We start from the raw sequence: 23010 nt of genomic DNA on the forward strand, positions 1-23010 counted from the left end.
GATATCATTATTCTTCCTGTCATCTTATAACTGTCATCTTCCGGCCTGAGAGGGAGTGATCAGGCAGACCCAACTCCACCAGGGATAGCCTGAAGGAAGAGGCTCCTCCCTCCTTAACTGTCTTCTTCCGGCCTCCTATTCCCCTCCAGCTATGCTCTGACTGTGTGGGGGAGAGGCTTGCGTACCCTAATGAAGTTGTGAGCTATGCTGGCGGTGGCCTCCCATGCCAGACAGGTCACAACCGAAGGGTCTGACCAAGAGCGCCAAAGGGCAGGATGGGCTCTCTAGCCTTATGGCAACCATCCTAGGAGAAGGAAAACTCTAATCCCAAACCCGGGCAGATGGTGCTCGTCTAACCCTGTAAGGTCAACTCTAATCAAACCTACGACCCGAGGACCTCGCTGTCACCGTCCATGCTTGTCAAGGCCTCAGCAGACGAACCTCTGGTTTAAAGGGTGAGGCTAGTTTTGTGCACACTGCGCTCCACCAGAAAAATCCATTGTACAGGTTCGAAGGATACATCCAACGTCATCAACGCGCTTGTAGAAAGCATGGATGAGTCCTTCCTGAATCTTCGTTCGCGAAGTAAAGCCAAGAAGAAGAAGAAGAATTCTTCCTCAGCTGAGTTAAACAAATTGGATCTGTAAAACTTTTTTTGTGGGATCATATACATGTCTGCTCATGTGCTAAGTGCAACTGGGCTTGTTTCCAGGTAAGCATATACAGTATATTATCTCAGCCTTATTTTTTTATATGCTTTTCCTTGAGTATAGGTTTTTAAATGACTATCCTCTTCCAGAACCACATGGGTTAATTCAAATGCAAGAACTGACAAAGCAGCCTGCACTAGATGGCCAAAAGACTGTTTGTCTAAGGAACTGTATGCATGGACTGGTTTCCTCTGCTGTTGTGACTGTCTCTTCCACCATTCTTCTTTGATGAATGAAATTGATGTTTCCTTTCTAGGATGAATTTTGTATCCTGCAGTTTCCTTCTTCTTTTTTTAATGCCTTGCTCAGCATTTTCCTCTTGTATGCAATTGCCCTGGGATAGTATAGTACTTGCCATGAGCCCTACTGATCAATCCAAGAAGGAAGCAGCTGGAATGGCAACACCAGACACTAATCTGGTCCCAGGGGATTGGCTGTTGCCTCCCATACCCAGCCTGAAAAAGTTACTTTTTTGGACTGGAACTCCCAGAGGTTTCGAGGCAACATGGCCAGTGGCCAATCTGGTTAATGATTTCTAGAAGTCATAGTCCCAAAAGGTAATTTTTCCACAATTTGACTTGACCTATAGGTGTAAATGTGTTCATTCATTTGTATTGATCTTAACTGCAATTGTATATGTCATAGTTGCCATATACACTTCTCCCATCACTTCAGGGAAGGAACTGATAAATAGAATGGCATTGTTTTCAAATTATGATCTTCAAGTAATTGTGGCATGAGACCCACCCTCCTCTAACTATTTTTTTTCCTGGCACTGCAACCATTTTAATAGATCATGGAGTTATTAGCTTTAATGCAATGAACTTGTCTCCAGAGAAAAGTACAGGATCTTACAAATATTATTGAAGCTCCTTTCCCTTTGGCATGCTAACAGTCTGTTTCCATAACTGGAGACATGTGATTAATGGTGACAAATTTCACATTTTTATTCAATAAAGACCACATTTTGTGTAAAATATTAGCTATGGATATCAAGCATATAAAAATGCAGATGCATTATTATTCTGTTCCAAACTACAGTAGAACAAATAAAACCTAAGAAACCTAAGAATCTGCTAATTCATGCATATATAATTTTATCCTTGTATTCCTTCCTCATCTTTATAATGGTCATCACCCCAGTGTTAAAATTTATCATTTTAAAAAGACGACTTATAAGGTTGCAGGGACAGAGGTATGCTGATGGTTGGAAGAAAAATAGAAAAGATTTCAAGACTGAACCTCGCAACCCTCTGGATATTTCTGATTTCAACTGCCAGTAGCCCCATCCAGCACAGCCAATTATAAGCAATTATAGGAGTAGTCCAAAACATCTGGCAGGCCAGTGGTTCCTTACATCTTCCACAAATAATGTTTGCTTGATCATACTATTGTAGTTTTTCCTAGCCACTGTGGTGTCTGTGATAATACTTATACATAATATAAAGCAGGGGCTGATTTATTTTATTTCTGCCTGCTGCTGAAATTTTTGCAAATACACAATTATAATATCCTGAGTAGAAACTCTGGCTGTGTATAATGAAAATATATTGGCGAATCTCAGGGCTTCTAATAGAATATAAGCACATAGTCCAAGACTGAAGTTAAACATATATTAATGTATAATATTTAGGCTGAAAAATTTATTAGGGAGAATAATGATGAAATCTCATATTCACTGAATTGGCAGTAAATTCCATAGAACTCAGTTGTGCATATGTCTGATCAGACATGCGTAGGCTTACACTGTGTATAAATATATAGAATAGTACTTACATGTATACTATAACTTACCTAAGGAAAATATTTCCCATAGTAGTACTCCATATGACCAAACATCACTTTTGGTACTATAGATTTTATCAAATATTGATTCTGGTGCCATCCATTTGAGAGGCAGACGTGCCTGTAACAAAGGTTAAACATAAATTATGTGTTTTACAGAATTAGTTCCCATTTTTAAGTCTGCAGTTCTCAAACAAAGACAACCTTTATTGGTTCCATTGCAACAAAAGGAAAACAGGCAAGATTGGGCTGAGGCCATAATGGAATGGATCTAAAGATGTTCTTCCAGGGTGAGAAGTTATTTTCTGATCAAGAAAGAACTAGGCTGCAATAGAAGTATAGTATCTAGATCAAGGGAAGTAATAGTGCCACTCTATTCTGCTTTGGTCAGGCCCCACCTGGAATATTGTGTCCAGTTCTGGGCACCACAATTAAAAAAGGACATTGAGAAACTAGAGCGTGTCCAAAGGAGGGCAACTAAAATGGTGAAGGGTCTGGAAACCATGCCCTATGAAGAAAGACTCAGGGAGCTGCGGATGTTTAGTCTGGAGAAGAGAAGGTTAAGAGGTGATATGATAGCCCTGTTTAAATATTTGAAGGGATGTCATATTGAGGAGGGAGCAAGCTTGTTTTCTGCTGCTCCAGAGACTAGAACATGGAGCAATGGATGCAAGCTACAGGAAAAGAGATTCCCCACCTCAACATTAGGAGGAACTTCCTGACAGTAAGGGCTGTTCAACAGTGGAACTCACTCCCTCGGAGTGTAGTGGGGTCTCCCTTCTTGGAGGTCTTTAAGCAGAGGCTGGATGGCCATTATTATTATTAATAATAATAATCTGTCGGGTATGATAAAATATTCATAATATAACATTAAAAATTCATTTTAATCTTTATATACTAACTATGGCCTGTACATACCGATATGAAATCTGATTGCAGAAATCCCTGATGCTGAGATCCTAAGTAGTGTACAAAGATTAAAATGACTTTTCTTATGCTAGATTATATATGTTTTATCATGTAATTATGTCTTGCTTTTTATATTTATATTTATGTTTTTTACATAGCCCCTGAAGAAGGCCATAAATACCGTGTGTGTGTGTGTGTGTCTAGGTCAAAATGCATTGGGCTTTCTTTCCAATAAAGCAAATTACTATTAAGCACTTTGAGACTTGTCTCTAAACTATGATGAGCAATATTATTATTTCAGGCCTACACCAGCCCCAGTGTAGTGCATTAACTTCTGTGCATTAGCTTGAAGCCTTTCACTGGCTTGTCTGGTGAGGTTAGCCAAGAAACAAATATCAACGTGTAAACTATTTAAAAAGCAGAGCTGGTGAGCATTTCCGAGCATTGTTGTGGAGGATGCAAGTCATCACAGCATATACAACTCATCTGGATTGCTCATCTTCACATTACAAAAATGTATAATCACTTTCAGGGGCCTTTTAAGTGGAGAGAATATAAACATTTGGACAACATTTTTGTGAGCCATTCAAAATGATAAACAATGAAACAAATAATAAGCAGTGTGCTGACTTACATCGCCTTTTCTCACATAATCAGGATTTTTATAAATATCTCTTGCAAGGCCAAAATCACAGATCTTCACAACATTGTTTTCAGATAAAAGTACGTTTCTGGCTGCTAAGTCACGATGGATGCACTACAAGAAAAGAGTTAATAATAATAATTTAATAATTTGTTTTATTTATATACCGCTATTCCAAAGATCATAGCAGTGGACAGCAAGTAAGCTAATTTGCCCCCAACAGTCTGGGTACTCATTTTAGCGACCTCGGAAGGATGCAAGCCTGAGTCAAGCTTGGGCCCTTTTGCTGGTCTTGAACTCGCAACCTTGTGGTTTTGAGTTGTACAGTCTTATTCCACTTCATGATATGGATCCTAGACATTAAATCTTTGGAATCTTTTTTTTTTTCATGTATGCATTTTCATATTTTAATACCTCTGTTTTTCATGAAATTTGCCATAGTTAATACAGAACTTCAACAATGAGATTTGAGAGTTTTCAGAATCATGCATCTTTTCAGTATTCTATATATACCCACCAAGAAATATGACCCACTGAGTTCAATGGGACATATTCACTATAACTATCAATCAATCAATCTTTATTTATGTTCAATAGACCCGTCAAGGCATACAATAACTTAAAGCATGCATAAGATTGCATTCTGCTTCTAGCTACACATGAATACAGTTGTGTTGTAAATTTATTAAGTACTACCAAGGGACACAGCACTCTGTTGAGGACTTTGTAATGATATTAAGCATTGCATTTCATAGATAGATAATCAGCTATTTCAAGCACATGTAGTTTGAATTCAATAAACCAAAGCAGGGAACTCTACCGGAATTGAACAAAAACCTAGACTAAAATTTAAAAGGAGCTATCCAAGGTTCTGAATTCTATTCACCAAAATAGTTTCAGCACCTGTACAGTTCCTTTAAAGTCTGGCATAAAACCCAGAGTGGATTCACCACATCCCTAACATGGAAGCCATCAGCTGGCAGTGGTGATCAGGGGCATCACTAAGGTTGTGTTGGGAGTTCAGTCCACACCAGTGGACACCGAAATGGGAGGGAGTGACACCACTGCTCCTCAAGTATCTGTCTTTTGGCAGAAACAGGTTGTGGTGTTGGTCTGAGTCCGTTCAAAAGGCTGGCGCTCAGTGGAAAAGATGGGTGTGTGGGGTGAGGATCAGTGGAAGAAAAAAGGAGATGCTTTTTTATTTAAAAAATCTTTTTAAAATTTAATTTTTTATTATTTTTATATTTTCTTTAGAAACATCATATCTCACCAAATTTCCACTTTAACCACATGAAACTGTCTACATGTAAATACACCAGGCCGTACATATGGTATTGTAATTTAAAGGCATAAGATTATTTTGTTGGTTGTTTATGTCACAACTATTGCCATTACATTCAGTGATATACAGTGGACCTTGGGGGTTGGTTTCAGTATCCCCGTAGATACCAAAATCTGTGGATGCTCAGTTCCCATTGAATACAATGGCATATTGTAAAGGTGTTCCTTTTATAAAAAGGCATAAACAAGGTTTGCTTTTGGAATTTATATTATTTTTGAATAATTTCAGGCCATTGATATAAAAAAAAACCATGCATACAGAGGGCTAACTGTACAGGAATTGCAATTTATGAATAATATTAGTACAAAAAACATTGCTAAGGTTTCTGTATTTTGTGATATAGGAGGGGGACAATGGGTGTGTATGAGACTATAAATTACCACACCGGGTGACACCAATCCTAGTGAGGCCACCGGAGGAGATACTTTGATCTTTAATTGGCAAGACTGGTTGAAACTTCTGCAAGATGAAATCCAAAACACCTGAAGGCCAAAAGACTGATAAACAGTGATATACAGTACCTCAAAAAGAAAACTTCCTTAGGGTCTAAACAGACAGGCCAAAATAAAACTGCTTCAGGTCACTTTGGACGTATGCTCTTTAAATGATGCATGTGTCCTAAGAGGCTGGAAGCTGCGTCAAAGCCTAAGGACTGGAGCGCAGCTTTGGCACAGCTTCTGGACTCTTAAGATGTGTGTGTCATTTAAACAGCATACCACCAAAGTGACCTGAAGCAGCTTTATTTTGGCCTGTCTGTTTGGGTCCTTAAATTTTTAGGATAGTCTGGAACATCCAGATAATGATTATGGGAAAATGCACAGAAGAAAAACCAACCTTTTGTGATGACAAGAACTCCATGCCTCTGGCCACCTGAAAACTGTACGACATCAAATCTTCCATGGTGAGAGGCCACTTGTAAAAATCACCAGAGTCTGAAATCAATTCAGGACATACAAGATTAATATATCTTTTGTATTGCTTGTAGTTAAGTTACTGTATATACTCAAGTATAAATCTAGAAATTTTAGTCAAAAAATTGACCCCAAAAACATGGGTCGTCCTATCCACGGTCATTGTCAGTATTGTATTTTTACTCTTATCAAAAAAGGAACTATCCCCTAGTGAAAGGTGAGAGCTTAATCCCTTCTCAGAGCACCTAAAAGAAGTACCAACCCCCTCTATTATCTCATCATCCAGCCTTTAGAGTGAACACAAACAGTTATGCTTGTAAACATTTTTTAAGTTCTTTAGCACTGTTTTCCCTTGCTTCATCCTTTACATCCTTTGTTACATGCTGCTAAGTTTTGTCCTTGACTTATCCACAGGTCATATCAAAATCCATAATTTTGGCCACAAAACCTGCCTTTGACTTATGCATGAGGTCAACCTATAGTCGAGTATATATGGAACTCATGACAGTGTTTGAAGTTTAATGTTGAAGTTTAGTGGGAACAAAAAACAATACTTGTAATATGCTGAGCACTTCCCCCAAGGATAAGGAAAAGATCTCAAAAAACAATCACAACATCTTCCTGTCAGATTGAGTAACACTGTAAATAAACTCATTTTAAACCATCTTTTCTTGGATCTCATTATCTCCCACGGATGTTTATGAGAATGATAAATGGAGAAAGAAAATCTCAAAGATGCAGAGCATGGCTGTAAAAATAACTCAGTCTGTAGAAAGAGGAAGGAATTAATACATACCCTCCTCTTCTTCCTCCACATCACTTAAACTTTTATCTTCCTGAAATCCAGAGCTTGCTAAGCTCTCTCGACTTGGGATGCTCTCCAGTCTTTTTTTAATACTGCTGATTGGTTCAACATCCTTCTCCTCTGTCATCAGCTCTCCCTGAATGGATATATCCTATAAACAAGGGGAGAAAAATTGGCAAAGTAACACAAGGTGGAAAAGAAGGTACTCCAGTGATATGATCCAGCCAAAGTTAATTCTATTTTTCTCAATAGGAAAGTTAAATGTGTCTTTTTATCTCACCCATTAGAACTTGACTTAACTGTGATTGCTTAAGTCCCACTAACTTCAGTGTATCTACTCTATGTATGATGAAATCTTAATGCACCCAACCTGATTTTTAAATGTATAGCTTTAGCTGAAGATATGCCTCTCCCTGAGTCGGGAAGGATGATTTATGATAATGCTGTTTTCAGTTTCATTGTATGGATGTATGGACAATATAGAAAAATGGCAGGAAAAAACCAATTTAAAAAGGGATGCCAGAACCATGGACTGCTATAAAAGACAAATACATGGATCCAAGAGCAAATCAAGCCTGCAGCTCTTGTATTTTGGACACTTTATGAGGAAACATTATTCACTGTAAAAGAGAATAATGCGGGGAAAACTGAAGTCACTAAGAAAAGAGAAAGACTATAATTGGTTTGATTCAATAAATGAAACCATATCTCTGAGTCTGCAAAAACCTGAGCAGGTTGGTTAGCGACAGGATCTCTTGAAGGTCTCTCATTTATAGTGTCAACATAATACAAAGGGGTCTTGTAGCACCTTTGAGATTAATTGAGAAAAGAAATTTGTAGCATAAACTTTTGTAGACTTAACCTCTTTCTCTCAGTTAATCTCAAAGGTGCTACAAGATCCTTTTGCATACTGACCCAGACTATATATATGGAATTATTATTACTATTACTATTAAAATATTTATCAAATATCCACATGACACAAACATTAATAAAACACATAGTAACATCACATTACAACAACACAATTTTTCAAAACATAGTAAAACATACATATAACATAAAATATACAAATGTGACTTCCTTCCTAACAGTTTCTGCTTACGATACACTTTATCTGTCTGACTGTGTTATTGAATATTAATTGTTCAGTTCTATGATCAAATCCAAATATACGCTTTACCTATAAACATTTGTGAAATAAACATTTATAAACTTATGAATCTTTATTTTAGTACTCATTTTGTTTGTATATATCTATCCATGCCTACCTCCATATTTGTTTATGCGTTGCTGTACACTTATATGTATTTATTTCACTACGACCTGCACCTTTCCCCCTTAAATATGAATTCCTTTCTACTATAATCCTTAATTTTTTATTCTTTTGCTCTTTATTATTAGTATTAACACTAACACTAACATTAACATAATCAGTCCCATTTCTCCCTAGGAAAAGATCTCCCCCCCCCAATATTCTACCCACAATTTTACTGATTTCCTAACAGGAATATTTTTAAACTTATTTTGTTGTTTAATTTCTTTTTATGTTGTAATAATAATAATACTAATAATAATATTGTTTATTTCTAGCCCGCTTTTCCAGAGATCAAAGCGGGTTACAACATACGTGTAGAAATACAATATACAATATAAAAACATACCAAGTTAAAACATCATAAAACACATCCCGATAAAACACATACAATTCCAAAAAATAAAACCAAAAACAAACTAGCTGAATAGCAACTGAGTAATAGGGGGGAGGACAGATGTCAAGACACATGGGGGAAAGCTTGTCGGAAGAGAAAGATGTTGTTATCCAACTTGATTCCCTAGAGAAAAGGTGGAATATAAATTATTATTATTATTATTATTATTATTATTATTATTATTTTAAAACCCTTTTTAATTCTAAGACACATCAGAACAAAAAAGTACCCTTCTCTTCTCTTCCTTTCTCTCTCTCTCTTTGCGTTACAATGCCATATAGCATATATGGCCTATGCCAATGAAGTGCCATTTTTATATTATAGTGATTCTAAGTTCTCATTTCTAAAATTGTAATTTTAAAAAAATCAGAAAGGAGAACAATGGCCCCTGAAACCATAGGACCACATCTGTAAACCATGTCCCAGTTGGGTAGAGTCTAGTGCAGTTTCCAGAAATCAGTACACTCCCCCCAAAAAACCACAATGGAACAAGTGCAGATAGAGGCAAAATCAACTGGCAAATCCCAGCAAACCCCAAGGAGCTATATCACAAGAACTCATCTTTCCTTCAACCAATCTGAAAGTGCCTCAGGTTAAGGCTCATTGGTTTATCTGGCCATTTATTAGTGGTTAGGTGCTACTACAATGAATGTTTCTGCTGATCTTTATTAATTATATTTTATTATTTGTTATTAACATTGTTGTTACCCATCTTCACATGTTTACAAGATCTTGCTTTTGCATACCAGATTCTATTCACTTTTTTGTTCTTGTCTTAAACAGCAACAGAAGATATATGTTATTTATTTCAATAGGTAATGTACTGCTCAGGAGAAATAAAATATGGAATTTGGATCTTTACCTTGTTAGTTGAAAAAAAGTCCCTTTTGCTCTTCAAGTAGCTTGATAAATTTCCATATTTGCAATACTCAACTATCACCATTAGTGGCCCTGTAAACAAAGTAAGTAATTTTAATGGAAAAAGGAAGGATTAAGGAACACTTTCTGAACATTTGAATAGTACAGCATAACTAATCAATATGTATTTTATTTGAAATAACGTTAATATAATTGACACCCCAAATACAGCCTTTGCTTGGGTTTCATATTAGCTGTTAGGGAAGTTTGATTTGTGGTGAATTTTGTTAAGTCCATGACTCAAAAATGTATTTATGCTTGATCAAATCAATATGGTGCTAAGAGGAGAGAACTTTCAAACTAAAGCTATGGTGACAAAGCCCAGCTGATCTTCACATTCAGAATAATCTTCCAGCCCATAACAAATTAATCAATAAAGAAAAGCAAGATCCATTTCTAAACACACACACACACACACACACACACACACACACACAAATAAGACATTATGGGATATAGTACCTCCACCTTTTGTGCATGCTCCCAGCAAATTCACAACATTGAGATGATGGCCGATATGTATCAGGATCTTCAGCTCAGTCATGAGAGCTTTATACTCACTGGCAGTGGCTCCTTCTGCAAGGCCAAGAGAAATTATTTGCTTTCTGCTAAGTTTAGAGAATTTGTTTTGTGATCTATCTTAATCCTCTGCTAACACCACCATTTCTTGTTGAAGATTATTAGCATCCTATTGGTGGCTGGGACTCTTTCACTAACTAAAAACCTAGGACAGAATTACATCACCAGTTGGACAAGGGGGAGAAGGAAACAGAAAGCGTATTTAATGGCTTTCTCCCCCAAGTTCTACAGATTAGTTGGGTTTGAACAAGTACAACAACGTGTTTTGGCTATCACATACATTTCTTTTCAGTTTTGAAATTCAAGTTTGACGTTATTTTCCCCCCAGAATAAAGACCAACAGACACAATTCTCCTTTGCTAGATTTTGCAATGACACACGAATTGGTAACAGAGGTACTCTGGAGTCTGGACCCAAGGGACTGTTTTATCCAAAGTTTGGCTCTGGATTTGAGAGTTAGGCAGAGCACTCTGTCAAACACTCATAGGGAGGATTGAAAATGCTATTATTATTATTATTATTATTATTATTATTATTATTATTATTATTATTATTTTCAGATCCCCTAACTAGTAAGTACACTATAGGTTTTTGTGGCTTTTTCGGGCTATGTGGCCACGTTCTTCCTGACGTTTCACCAGCATCTGTGACTGGCATCTTCAGAGAATGCTTGCTTGGAAAGGACTTGGGTATATATATTGTGTGACCTGGAAAGGCAGGAGTGATTTGCATGTGTATTGTTCTGTTGCTAATGGCAGGCCTCAGGGTGGGAGGGTCTGCAAAAGAGGATGAGTGTCTGCTTGATTATTGCTCATTGTCTGCTGGGAGATTTCTCATTTGCATTTGTAAGTACACTGCCTGGAAAATTTTAGGAGTCCAAAAGAGTAACTTCTCCAAACTTCATAGATCTGGCTGTGAGTCCTAACCTTTGAACTATGTCCTTCTAGTAAGCCTTAGATCCCCCTCCCCCAGCCACATAAATAATGAATATTGTTTTAGATGAATTCTTATAGAATATAGGAACATGGTAAATTATAGTTACTAGTTTATGCAATATCTGAACTATTTTGGAAACCTATAATTTATAATGAGAGGGAGCGATCAGGCAGACCCAGCAACATCAGGGACAGCCTGAAGGAAGAGGCTCCTCCCTCTTTTAACTGTCATCTTGGCCTGAGAGGGAGCAATCAGGCAGACCCAGCTCCATCAGGGACAGCCTGAAGGACGAGACTTCTCCCTCCTTTAACTGTCACCTTGTATTTTGTATTGTATTGTATTGCAATTTTTACTGTACACCGCTATGATCATTGCAGGATAGCGGTCTATAAATAAAACTTATTATTATTATTATTATTATTATTATACAAATGCAATCATGCATTTAACTGCACACACCTAACTACAAATTCAGAACTTAAATAGGGAATTCATTGCTCACACCTCTCAACAGCATTAAGTATGAATAGATTTGTTGTGCACAGTACCTTTCAGCATTTTTACAGCAACTACTTTGTATGTGGGAGACTTTTTAATTCCAAAAGCAGCTGCTTGTACTACTTTCCCAAAAGCGCCTCGCCCAAGTGTCTTTCCTGCATCAAAAATAAAGAATAGGTGATTTGTTGTTGCTGTTTTTAAGAGAGAGGCTCTTTGAATAATTCATATTAATAAATTTTCCATTACATTTTAAAGTTCCATCTGTGTTCAAACTACAATAGTCCACACAGGATTCCAGAATTTATAAAATTGTTACACTACCATTTTCACTGAGCCATGCTAACACCATCTTACAACACGAACAGAGCCCTAATGTGATCAAACCCATTGGAATGAAGGTATGAGTGCAGCTAGAAATATTAGCAGGGAGAGAGGCAATTACAGCATATAGTTGCTTCTGATCCTGCATTTATACTGTATGGGATCAAGACATGCTAGTAGTAACTAACATGATTGACCCTACTATTATGCAAAGTGAAACAACCACTTTGGGCAGAAGAAGTTGAGCTGTGGGCAGGGAGTAGCAGTGAAATATTGGACAGAGCCAGTCCATTACCACCTATCTAACTACCAGATGCCTTGAAGGGATCCTGTGGTAGCTGGTTGCTTCTTTAACTATGACTGTGAATCCACTCAAGGTATTAGTCTAATCAAATCAAGTCTAATCAATTCTCCAAGTTTGTGGACTTCAACTTCCAGAAGCCCCAGACAACTTGGCCAACAGTTAGGAATTCTGGGACCCAAAGTCCAAGATATCGGGAGGACCAAAATTTAGCAACCACTTGTCTTAACTTTAAAGGAGCTATCCATGTTGGTGAACATTATACCCTGCTCCCCTGGGTTCAGCACTTGGCTGGCTCCTTTAAAGTTCAAAATAAAACCTGGAGCAGATTCACCATGCCATGCCTCTTGACATGAGAACTTGTCATCAAAAGTGACTGGTTGGGTGCAGTGGTATTCACCATCTTTATTAATGATTTGGATGATGGAATAGGGAGCATGCTTATCAAATTTTCAGATGACACTAAATGAGGAGGGATAACAAATACGCCTGAGGACAGGATCAGAATTCAAAATTATGTTAACAGATTAGAAAGCTGGGCCAGAACTAACAAAATTAATTTAAATAGGGAGAAATGTAAGCCACTACACTTAGGAGAAAAAAATGAAATGCATGGATATAGGATGGGAGACCTCTGGCGTGACAACAGTACATGTGAAAGGGATCTAGGATCTTAATAAGCCACAAGCTAAACATGAGTCAACAGTATGATGCAGCAGCTAAAAAGCCAATATGATCCTAGGCTGCATTTACAGAAATGTAGTATCTAGATCAGGGGAAGTAATAGTGCCACTCTATTATGCTTTGGTCAGACCTCACCTGGAATACTATGCATAGTTTTGGGCAACATAATTCAAAAAGGATATTGACAAGCTGGAGCATGTACAGAGGAGGGCAACAAACATTGCAAAAAGTCTGGAAAACATGCCTTATCAGGAGTGGCTTAGGAAGCTGGGTATGTTTAGAAAAGAGAAAAGTGACACGATATCCATATATTTGAAGGAATGTTATATTGAAAAAGGAACAAACATGTTTTCTGCTGCTTCAGAGACTAGGACACAGAGCGATGCATTCAAGGTACGGGAAAAGAGATTCCACCTCAACATTAGGAAGAACTTCTTGATGATAAGAGCTGTTTGACAGTGGAATACACTTCCTTGGAGAGTGGTGGAGTCTCTTTCTTTGGAGGTTTTTAAACTGAGGCTAGATGGCCATCTTCTGGGAGTGCTTTGATTGTATATCGTATGGCAGGGGGTTGGACTGGATGGCCCTTATGGTCTCTTCCAACGCTATGATCCTACAATCCTATGTTCATTAGAAAAAGTACAGGAGCAAGAGGCACATTACAGTGAGAATCATCAAAGAATCCCCCTTCTCTCTGAGGTCCTTCCATCATCACCTACCCTGTAAGTGTACAGAACTGTATAATTGGAAGCAATTACAAGGGTTATCTAGAGCAACCTTGTGCTGATGTAGGAAACCCACATATATACCATCTCTGATAGATGATCATCCAGCCTCTGCTTAACAACTTTAAAAGTAAGACAGTCCACCAACTTCCAAGGCAGCCTGTTCCACTGCAAACAACTTTCACTGTGAAGAACCTCTTTTCTTTTATGTAATTTGGACACCTTGGTTAGAGTCCTACACAATGGAACGGCAGATAAAAAGTTTGCTCCATTGATGTGTGCAAGTTGTTGATATTGACTGTCATCCTGCTTGATATTTATGATGTCATAAGATAGGTAAGCTTATGACCTCATAAATTTTGCTGTTCACATTTATGGCCATAGTACCTGCCAGCAAGCTGGGGTACAACAAACAGTTGTGACATGCTACAATGGCATGTTGCACCACTGCTTGAGGATTGTCATCCTTCAATGTCTTGCTTGTTAGTGCTGCACAACTCTCATGGTTGGTGAAGCTGCCTGGCATTTAATGTAGTTTTTGGGAAGTTGAATCAGGAGATGGATTGTAGATGCATGTCTGGAATTGTGAATGCACCTTTCCTGCCATGAAATATGAGGAAGAATATGTGCTAGGGTAGAACAGTTAGTGCAGAAACATGGTGATTTCAGCCACAGCTGATGTGATAACACTGGAGAGGAGGCAGGCATGATTTAGGCCTGCTCAGGATCATTTCTGTGGGAAGAATCTCGCTGTAAGAATAAAAAGGGGCAGTATGGGAAACAAGATGGGAAAAAGAGTTTATTAATTTTAACAAATGAAAATTGAGCTTGTCATGAGTTTGAAATTGTGTGTAGTTTAATTAGGCATTATTAACGCTTGCTGTTTAGTTCTGACAATGAATGTCTCTGGTATGGAACTATAGTGCTGAATAAAGGTTTGCTAAGTTTTAACTACTGAAGCCTAGATTTGACACTACATCACCACTGCTCTCTCCCCCATGTTGCTGCTGTTCTTGTGTGCCTTCAAGTCATTTCTGACTTATGGAGACGCTTAGATGAACCTATAGTGGCATTTTCTTGACAAGATTATGTTCAGAGGAGATTTGCCATTGCCTTTTTCTGAAGCTGAGAGAGAGTGACTTCCCCAAGGTCTCCTAGTGGGTTTTATGGCAGAGCGGGGAATCAAATCTTGGCCTCCAGAGTCATAATTCACACCACTCAACTATGTCATACTGGCTTTCGATTCCTCCCATACAGGATCTTAACCATTGTTTATAATGAGTATTTTTTTAAAAAAAAAATTAGTTGTAAACCTCCTTGTAAGGATTTTTATATTATTTTATTTATTTTATCTAAGTAATTGTAATAAATAAAATAAAAACACATAAATTATATGTTAATGAATGGATTGCATATCATCCTGGAATTATAAACAGATTGAAGGGCTGTATTAAACATTGCTTATGTCAATAAATATTATGGTATATAGCATGACAAAGTGTTTTGTGTCAGGAGAAAGGCATGATAGAAATAAACGATTGAATGAAAAAACGAGTGAATATAAATTGGTCATGGCACAAGCTTAATTTTGCCACTGGGCCTTTAGGAACCCCATGCACTCATGATTTAGATGGAAGATTCTGCATTCATTTTTGTCTATAAAAGCCCATTTAGTACACTGGAATAAGCAACTTGTAAAACTCACTCTGTACTCAGTAAAACGCCACAGGGGTATTATTGTATTTGAACACTCCTACATTTTCCAGATATCCTTTCCATCTGTACAATCTCAGTTTCATGGAAAACTCTAATAAACCTCACAGCTCTTTTTTAAAAAAAATTCTAATATTCTGCTTTCAGTCAAATTACATTTTAGTGCCAAACATGGGCTCTTAAGCACTTTGAGAGCATGTTTGAATATTTTAATTCTTGGACCAATTTCTCCTAGCTTTACAAGCCGCATAAAATCCCTCCAGCAGCTTCAGAAGATAATTACATACAGAGCAGTTTTGTTACAAATGCAAGGTGCAATCCACATCCCAGCAAAATCAATCACAGAACTCTCGCCGACTTTTATAGCTAGAGACAACCCCTTTAAGTTGCAACCCTACAGGGGCATACTAAGCCTTCCTCTGACTAGCTTAAAATAAACAAAGTGCAGCTTCCTAAGTCTGGATGTCATAGGGAATTGTAGCTAGTTTTAAACCAAGAGTAGATATTCCCCATCTCATCTGGCAAACAAAACAAGCTCTGGATTCACTGTGGCTCATTCATGTAGCAATTAACAATGGTTTCCCATTGTTTCAATTCAATATATCTATCAACCTTTTTCTTTCATTATCCACAGTGCCAGCTGTTCACAATGTATTGGATGATAAAAAGGATCAGTCTTGACAAAGCTGATGGAAGAGTTGGGGGAAAGAAAAAGAACAACCTGATTAAAGGTTTGAATTAATTAGCATTAATAACATGGCAAAGGGCAGATGCTTCATTCTGATATACATTTTCCCATATAAAAGCTACGGTATGACTAAACAGTATGGCTTTCTCTACCATCTAAGACTACTTCCAACTGGGAAACCTTCTCCCATGTTAGCAGATAGCACTATACTAGTAGCTTCCTAAGCACTATACTAGCACTACACTAATACTAGCTGTGAAAGTTTCCCATGTGATGAAATTAATTGGAAATTGGGATTGCTCTCTTGTCCTTATCCCATCCATGACTGCAATCGCACAAAAGCCTTTCATACATGTAGAACTGATCCTGCCATTATCCTGTCATTGAAGTGGAACTGTGTTAATGTGAATTCCCATTAATACAAAATGCCAGGATAATTCCACTTCAGTGGTGGGATAATGACAGGATCAGCACAAAGTCATATGAATGTCTTTCACACGATCATTGTGATTTGTGCTTCCTGGAAGGGACACTGTTCGGATAAGCCTGACATCATGTGAAAGTCCTTCCAGGGATTGCACAGGAAAGACGGGACAAGAACCGGACAAGGATGTCATTTTTTCCGTCTGATAATCTCCAATGACTATCAGGAGCAAGAACATTAGAAAACATTGTGAACCAACAGTGTCAGAATTCGTCTTCCGCAAACATCCAGTGACTACAGAGGGACTTGGACAACCAAGAGTGGGGCATTATCAGAAGAGAGGGATTTGAAGCCATTTGTGTTCTGCTTCAATTTTACTCTGGATTGGCACCTTTTTTGTGCCTGCTATTGCATGGCAATAGCAGTAGCAGGTCATACTGCAAGCACTGACCCCATGAGAAAGGTGTGGGGAGCAGGTTTGGCGGGCATGATCTACTAGTTGTATTCCACATGTTCATTATCCACATATGAATAGATGGAGTTCATGAAGCAGTTGCAATCCTCATTTCTGTATACATTTCCTAAATGTCTGAAGATAGGCTAAACTTTCCCTAGCAGTGTTGACCTTAATATAGTTCCTTTGCTGGTATAAATCATAATTAATAGATTTGCTAAAGAAAATGATAGGTGGAATGAAAAGGCAGAAAGGAAATATATATAAGGCTGGAGAGAGAGACAAAGAGAGAGAGCGCGTTCACAAGAATATTTCACATTTGCAACATAATAGCTCCATGAGCTGCCAAGGTCAGTGAGAGTTTGGACGGACTTCCATGTAACTGGGACTTGTGCAGGAGATGATTTGACAAACATGCTGCTCCTGGCCAACTTTTCAGAATCTGTTTTTCATTCATGAACACAATATTCTTTCCATGTTTATGCCATTCCACCCGTCTCCCCACTATACATACATACACACACAATTACACCACTTAAGAGCTGTCATTCAGTTCCCAAGTACAAGCTAAACTCAAGGAATCAAATTAACTCATTCCTACTAGAGGTGTAAGCAATTCCAAGTAACATAGCCAAAGCATATTTGCCAATCAGTTATGTACTCAATGGAGGACTGTAGCCGAGCATGGCTCCCTCAAAAATACACTGCAAAAGTACAAGCACATGTGTTTTAAAACCCATATATTTGTTGAATTTGGGCTTTACACAATTGAGATATGCACCTGAAACCTCTCAGTGCTTTTTGATTATGATGTGAGAGCCTGCAGAGTGGGTGACCACATGTCCATCAGCCTTGGACTACTGTATGTCAGAAGATCTATGACTCATGAGAGGGGCACATGACACAATTCCTTCCCCTGCCAGCACTCCCCTCCTAAAATCTGTGGCACTGCATATGAAAGGGAGCTATAGCATGGGCATTTTCCAAACAATCAAGGGTTTTGAGAGGACATTCACAGATATAAAATTCCAGGACAGCTACAACAGCTTTCATAATGCAAAGGCGACAGCAAAACCCCTATATGACAACTGTATATCTGAAAGTTGCATTAAGCAAAGTGAATCTTTATTTATATTCATGAAAGAAGACCATTTCAAAAGCTGAGAAACTTCCAAGTAGCCCAATAGTACAAAAGAGGATCTTTTTTTTGGGGGGGGGGGTACTTTGGTACAATCCAGACAATGAATGGAGGCCACAGAGGCTGTCAAAATGGCCCACAGGGACCACATTCAGTTCATGTGTTAAAGGATCTCTGCCTTTCTCCTCTCCATATCCTCACTGAGTGAAAATGTGCATCCTGTGGATATTCTGGAACTCTTTCAAAGAGATATGGATGTCCACTAAATTAAGGATGGGTGGCTTGCAAGTACGGCATAGAACAAGCTAAGGGCTGTCAGTATTAGGGAGAAAGGACTATGAGGATTCCATCCTGCTTTCCCAAATTCATATGCATACAAATCTAGGCACACAGGATGGGCCAAATAACATTCAGTACAATATTTCCTTAACATTCATCCCCACTCCACACACATTCATTAAAATATTCCTCCATTAATTCAAATTTGTCCCAACTGACCTTTAGTAAGCTACTGTTCATAATGATGGAAAGCATGCAAAGACACCTCTACTTCATCGCTGCCAACCCAGTATGCTACACAACTGTAGGAAAATAAAGATATTATTACCCAGTTTAAGCCTTTCTCGGGCAAATTCCCATTTGTTGGCCTCATAAGGAAGTCGTTCGCATTGTTCATCTAAAGGGACTTCTTCGGGATCCATTATGATTGATAAATAATCGGTCTTTATTTCAGAAGAATAAGGCTAAAAAACAATTTTAAAAATCCGCAGGTCACTACAAAATGTACAACAATGCTAAGCAAGTTTTCCTGGCTTTGATCAAGAGCTGGTACATTAATTAGATGATACAGCTGCACCTTTTGCCATATGGAATGTACCTTCATGCTCCAAAGTATAATCTGTTAAAGATTCTTCACTTTACAATCGTCATGTATTTTTTATTACAATGCTATTTACACCACCTTTGCTCACATACTGCATGCCTCAATTAAATCCATATGAAGAACTTGCTCAAAACATAGCCATGTGACAGAGATTATTTGAGTCTGTACTTTTAGTCGGGAGTATTTTCAGAAAAATGACTAACCACAGTCTCTAAAAATAGTTTTGGCTGACAACTGTACACAAAAAGACAATTCTGGCATGAGCAACAGATGAGTTCAGCTGCTGATGTTTGTTGTGTTTTTTTAACGGCCAAAAGTGGCTTTAAAAGTTGTGCAAGGCTTAAATGTAATCTATAAGGCATTCATGAATAACATTTTGAGTACACATTTTTCAAATGTTCAGGAATTCATACTTCCCTGTAGGCTCTTGCCTACGCACTCTTTATTTCCCCATAGTCATTCCTAACAAATAATTTAAAATTGTTAGGCTGCTGGAAGGTTTAAGGCTGATGTCTTACATACTTACTTGGGAAGAAGTCTCATTAAACTCAGAGAGATTTACTTCTCAGTAAATATGCATAGTTTCAGACTGCTGAATAGGAGGAATGATGAAATACACCCTGTGCTAACAGGATTTTGTCTCTTCCAAGACATTCAAGCCAACAGAGTCATCATGCATCTTTTGTTAATTAGGTGTCTCCTTCAAGTCAAGGCAAATTAACTTTGGAATTTTATTCTCTTTTAATAAAAATTCAGAACTATCTGAGTGAAAATACAATATGACCACAAAATATTTTTACAGTCACATGAGTTGTTTTGAAAAGGTCTCACCTCCACCAGGCCAGTCTTGGGATGGATGCAGAAAATATTTTTCATATTTTTCAATGGGAAGCAGTAGGACTGCTTGATTCCATCTATTCCAATGTGTATTCAGCACCCAAGCTGTTCCCGAGTCATGCTGAGAGGTCTATGAGTGGTCCCATGAGGCTGTACTCATGCAGGTTTCCACCTATCCCACTACGAACTTTGAGGACCTCATCCTGTCCTATTGATATTGCATCAAATATGGCAACCTTCTAAATGTCTGTGGGAGACATTACTTGTTTAATCCCACCACTAGTCACCATTGATCTTGAATAACTGCTGCAACCACTTACACCCTGTGTAAGCATTCCATTAATCTGTTTCAAGCCTTCCTAGAGGTACTAGTATATAATACAAAATTAACAGAAGTGCAGCACAAAATTAAAGTTTTCAGCATATCTAAATCCTAACACACTAATGAACTAACATCCCTCACTCCTAATCCTAACCGACCTGAGTCTAAATGATCTCTCTCTCTCATGCACACCCAGACTAACTCTCCTAATATCTTTAACTCATATTCCCAACTGACATACACACCAACCTTTCAAAAATTCCACTCACTCAGCCACTCACTAATTTTTATCAGCATTCAATGTTCTCATTCTTCCAAACATATCATTTACTCAGTCTACCGATATTACATTTACAATGCTCTATAATACATACCTAATCATGTTTTATCATAATTTTTTAGTAAACACAACAACATTTTAAAACACAAAACTGTAACATCATAGTGGTCCTTCCATCATCACTATTGGCCGCAGTTGAACTTTTAATTCCATACTCACTGACAGAGCTTGGAAAAGTTACAGTTTGCACTATAATTCATAGAATCTCCCAAGATAGTATGAACACTGTCCAAGTTGAATGAGGATTTGGGGAACTGTAGACAAAAAGTATCTGCTCCAAGCTGTGTTGCTTGCTTAGTTTGTCAACTGGCAGTTGCGTTGGGTAATACTACCATGTGCACATGGGATAAATGGCAGAACATCACATCTCTTTCAAAGCAGTGGTGTTAGAACATTACACACAAAATTATGAAAACTCTTATGACACCTTAAAGACTTACACATTTATTTAAAAGATAGGCAAGACTCTGCTCTAAAACATTTTTGAAATGGATTGTCTACATCAAGGGTGAGCAACCTATAGCCCTCCAGATATTGCTGGACTCCAATTCTCATCAGCCTTATCCACAATGATGAGAAATGATGGGAGTTGTAGTCCAATAACATCTCAATAATATGTTTTATCCACACCTGGACTGTGTCATGGGCTGCATGCACACTGCAGAAATCATCCCATTTGACACCATTGTAACTGCCATGGCTCGACGCTATGGAGTTCTGGGATTTGTAGTTTGTTATGGCAGCAGCGCTCTCTGACAGAGAAGGCTAAACATCTCACAAAACTATAATTCCCAGAATTCCATTGCATGGAGCCATGGCAGTTAAAGTGGTGTCAAATTGGATGATTTCTGCAGTATAGATGGAGCTATAGTTGAGTTTATATCATGGTTGAGAAAGCCTTGTGGCAACTTGCAATAAATATGTTAGAATTTAAGGTGCTGGAAGACACTGGTTTTGCATAGCAGTTTGTACCTACAGGAAATTGCCCTAAATGCCTTGCAGCCAGAATATCTGAAAGACTGTCTCCTCCCAGCTGAGCCTGCCTGGAAATCTGAGATCTTCAGCAAAGGTACTGTTGCATGGCGCACCACTTCACAGTGCCAGGATGGTGAGTACAAGTGACAGGGCTTTCTCTGTGGCAACAGCCTGACTATGGAATTCCCTCCAAAAGCAGCTCAGGTTGGCCACATCCACTTCTGAATTTCTGTTGGGCAGAGAAGATGACCTTTGACTATTAACATTAGAGATGGCTGTTCTGGCAAATTTTAAACTGTTCTTTAAAATTGTCACTGGTTTTAGAACTATTTTTAAAGAACAGTTTAAGTTTGTTTTAAATTGTTTTCAGCCATGTACTTAATATTTTAAACATTTTTATCCAGTGTACACCACTTCTGGGCCCCTGATGGGCTGAGAGGTGATAAGTGCCATATGTGCATACATTGATGCATACACACACACGCACACACACACACACAAATGTATTTGAAATGTCATTATTCAGTGACATCCTGGGGTTCAGCTTGTGGTGTGCAATGGCACATCAGACTTTAGTGGCGCAGTGGTTAAATGCCTGAACTGCAGCCACTCACTCAAAACCACAAGGTTACGAGTTCAAGACCAGCAAAAGGGCTCAAACTTGACTCAGGCTTGCATCCTTTTGAGATCGCTAAAATGAGTACCCAGTTTGTTGGGGGGCAAATTAGCTTACAGTTGTAAACTGCTTAGACACTGCATAGGCAGTATGAAGTGTTGTATAAATGAAGCTTGTTTGTATACAGTCCACCACATCGAAGGTGTACCTCTGTAGGGGTCAAAATGAGAGCACTGTCCTGGAAATAAAAATTCTGGCCCCAATGAAATTTTCCTTCAGATTTAAAACTTCAGTTTTAATAATGTGACATGCAGTTTTACACCTCCAAAGAAAAAGTTCAAGCAAAATTACTGATGGAATGAAACAGTCCAAATATAAGAGTTCCAGGTGGAAATAATTTCTAATGTTTCATTCTTTGCAATGCTAGAAAATTAGGGATTGAAAAAAATTTCATGGGGAGGTGTAGAGGTTTTATTCGGGGCAGGTTGTGTGTGTGTGTGTGCTCTCATTCTGCCACCCTTTCTACATTCCTTTACTGTATGCATGTTCATTCTGGTCCAGAAATGATACAATGCAATGATAGAACATTTAATGGCATTTTTTTTTTAAAAAGGAGGCTTATTCCTTACCCTTTTTAGCTTACGTATGAAGAGTGTTAATAAAAGCCAGAAGAGTGTTGCAGCCACACACGTGCATGTCAGTGTTATTAACTCCAGGTTTGAGCTCTCTGAAATTCCTGAAAAAAATCAAATAACATTTTTAATAAACAGTAATTTGGCTTTCTGTTAAAATCTGGCACATAGAATACTGAAGGAAGATTAAAATACATAGTGGTTTCAAG

The 23010-nt window shown here is 38.1% G+C and overlaps 1 protein-coding gene across 3 annotated transcripts in view; it reads right to left on the reverse strand.

The window, feature by feature from the left end:
* The window catches only part of FLT1 (fms related receptor tyrosine kinase 1), a 202424-nt gene that overhangs the window by 20908 nt on the left and 158506 nt on the right, over positions 1-23010 (reverse strand). For all 3 annotated transcript variants that reach the window (XM_042457573.1, XM_042457574.1, XM_042457575.1), the window contains exons 16-24: positions 22799-22905; positions 18804-18939; positions 11799-11903; positions 10198-10311; positions 9680-9768; positions 7097-7256; positions 6224-6321; positions 4039-4161; positions 2505-2616 (exon numbers count right to left, since the gene is read on the reverse strand). In XM_042457573.1, the coding sequence (XP_042313507.1) occupies positions 2505-2616; positions 4039-4161; positions 6224-6321; positions 7097-7256; positions 9680-9768; positions 10198-10311; positions 11799-11903; positions 18804-18939; positions 22799-22905 (1044 nt within the window). The remainder of the gene's footprint in view (positions 1-2504; positions 2617-4038; positions 4162-6223; positions 6322-7096; positions 7257-9679; positions 9769-10197; positions 10312-11798; positions 11904-18803; positions 18940-22798; positions 22906-23010) is intronic.

This window comes from Sceloporus undulatus, chromosome 3, assembly GCF_019175285.1.
Source record: "Sceloporus undulatus isolate JIND9_A2432 ecotype Alabama chromosome 3, SceUnd_v1.1, whole genome shotgun sequence".
Lineage (NCBI taxonomy): Eukaryota > Metazoa > Chordata > Lepidosauria > Squamata > Phrynosomatidae > Sceloporus > Sceloporus undulatus.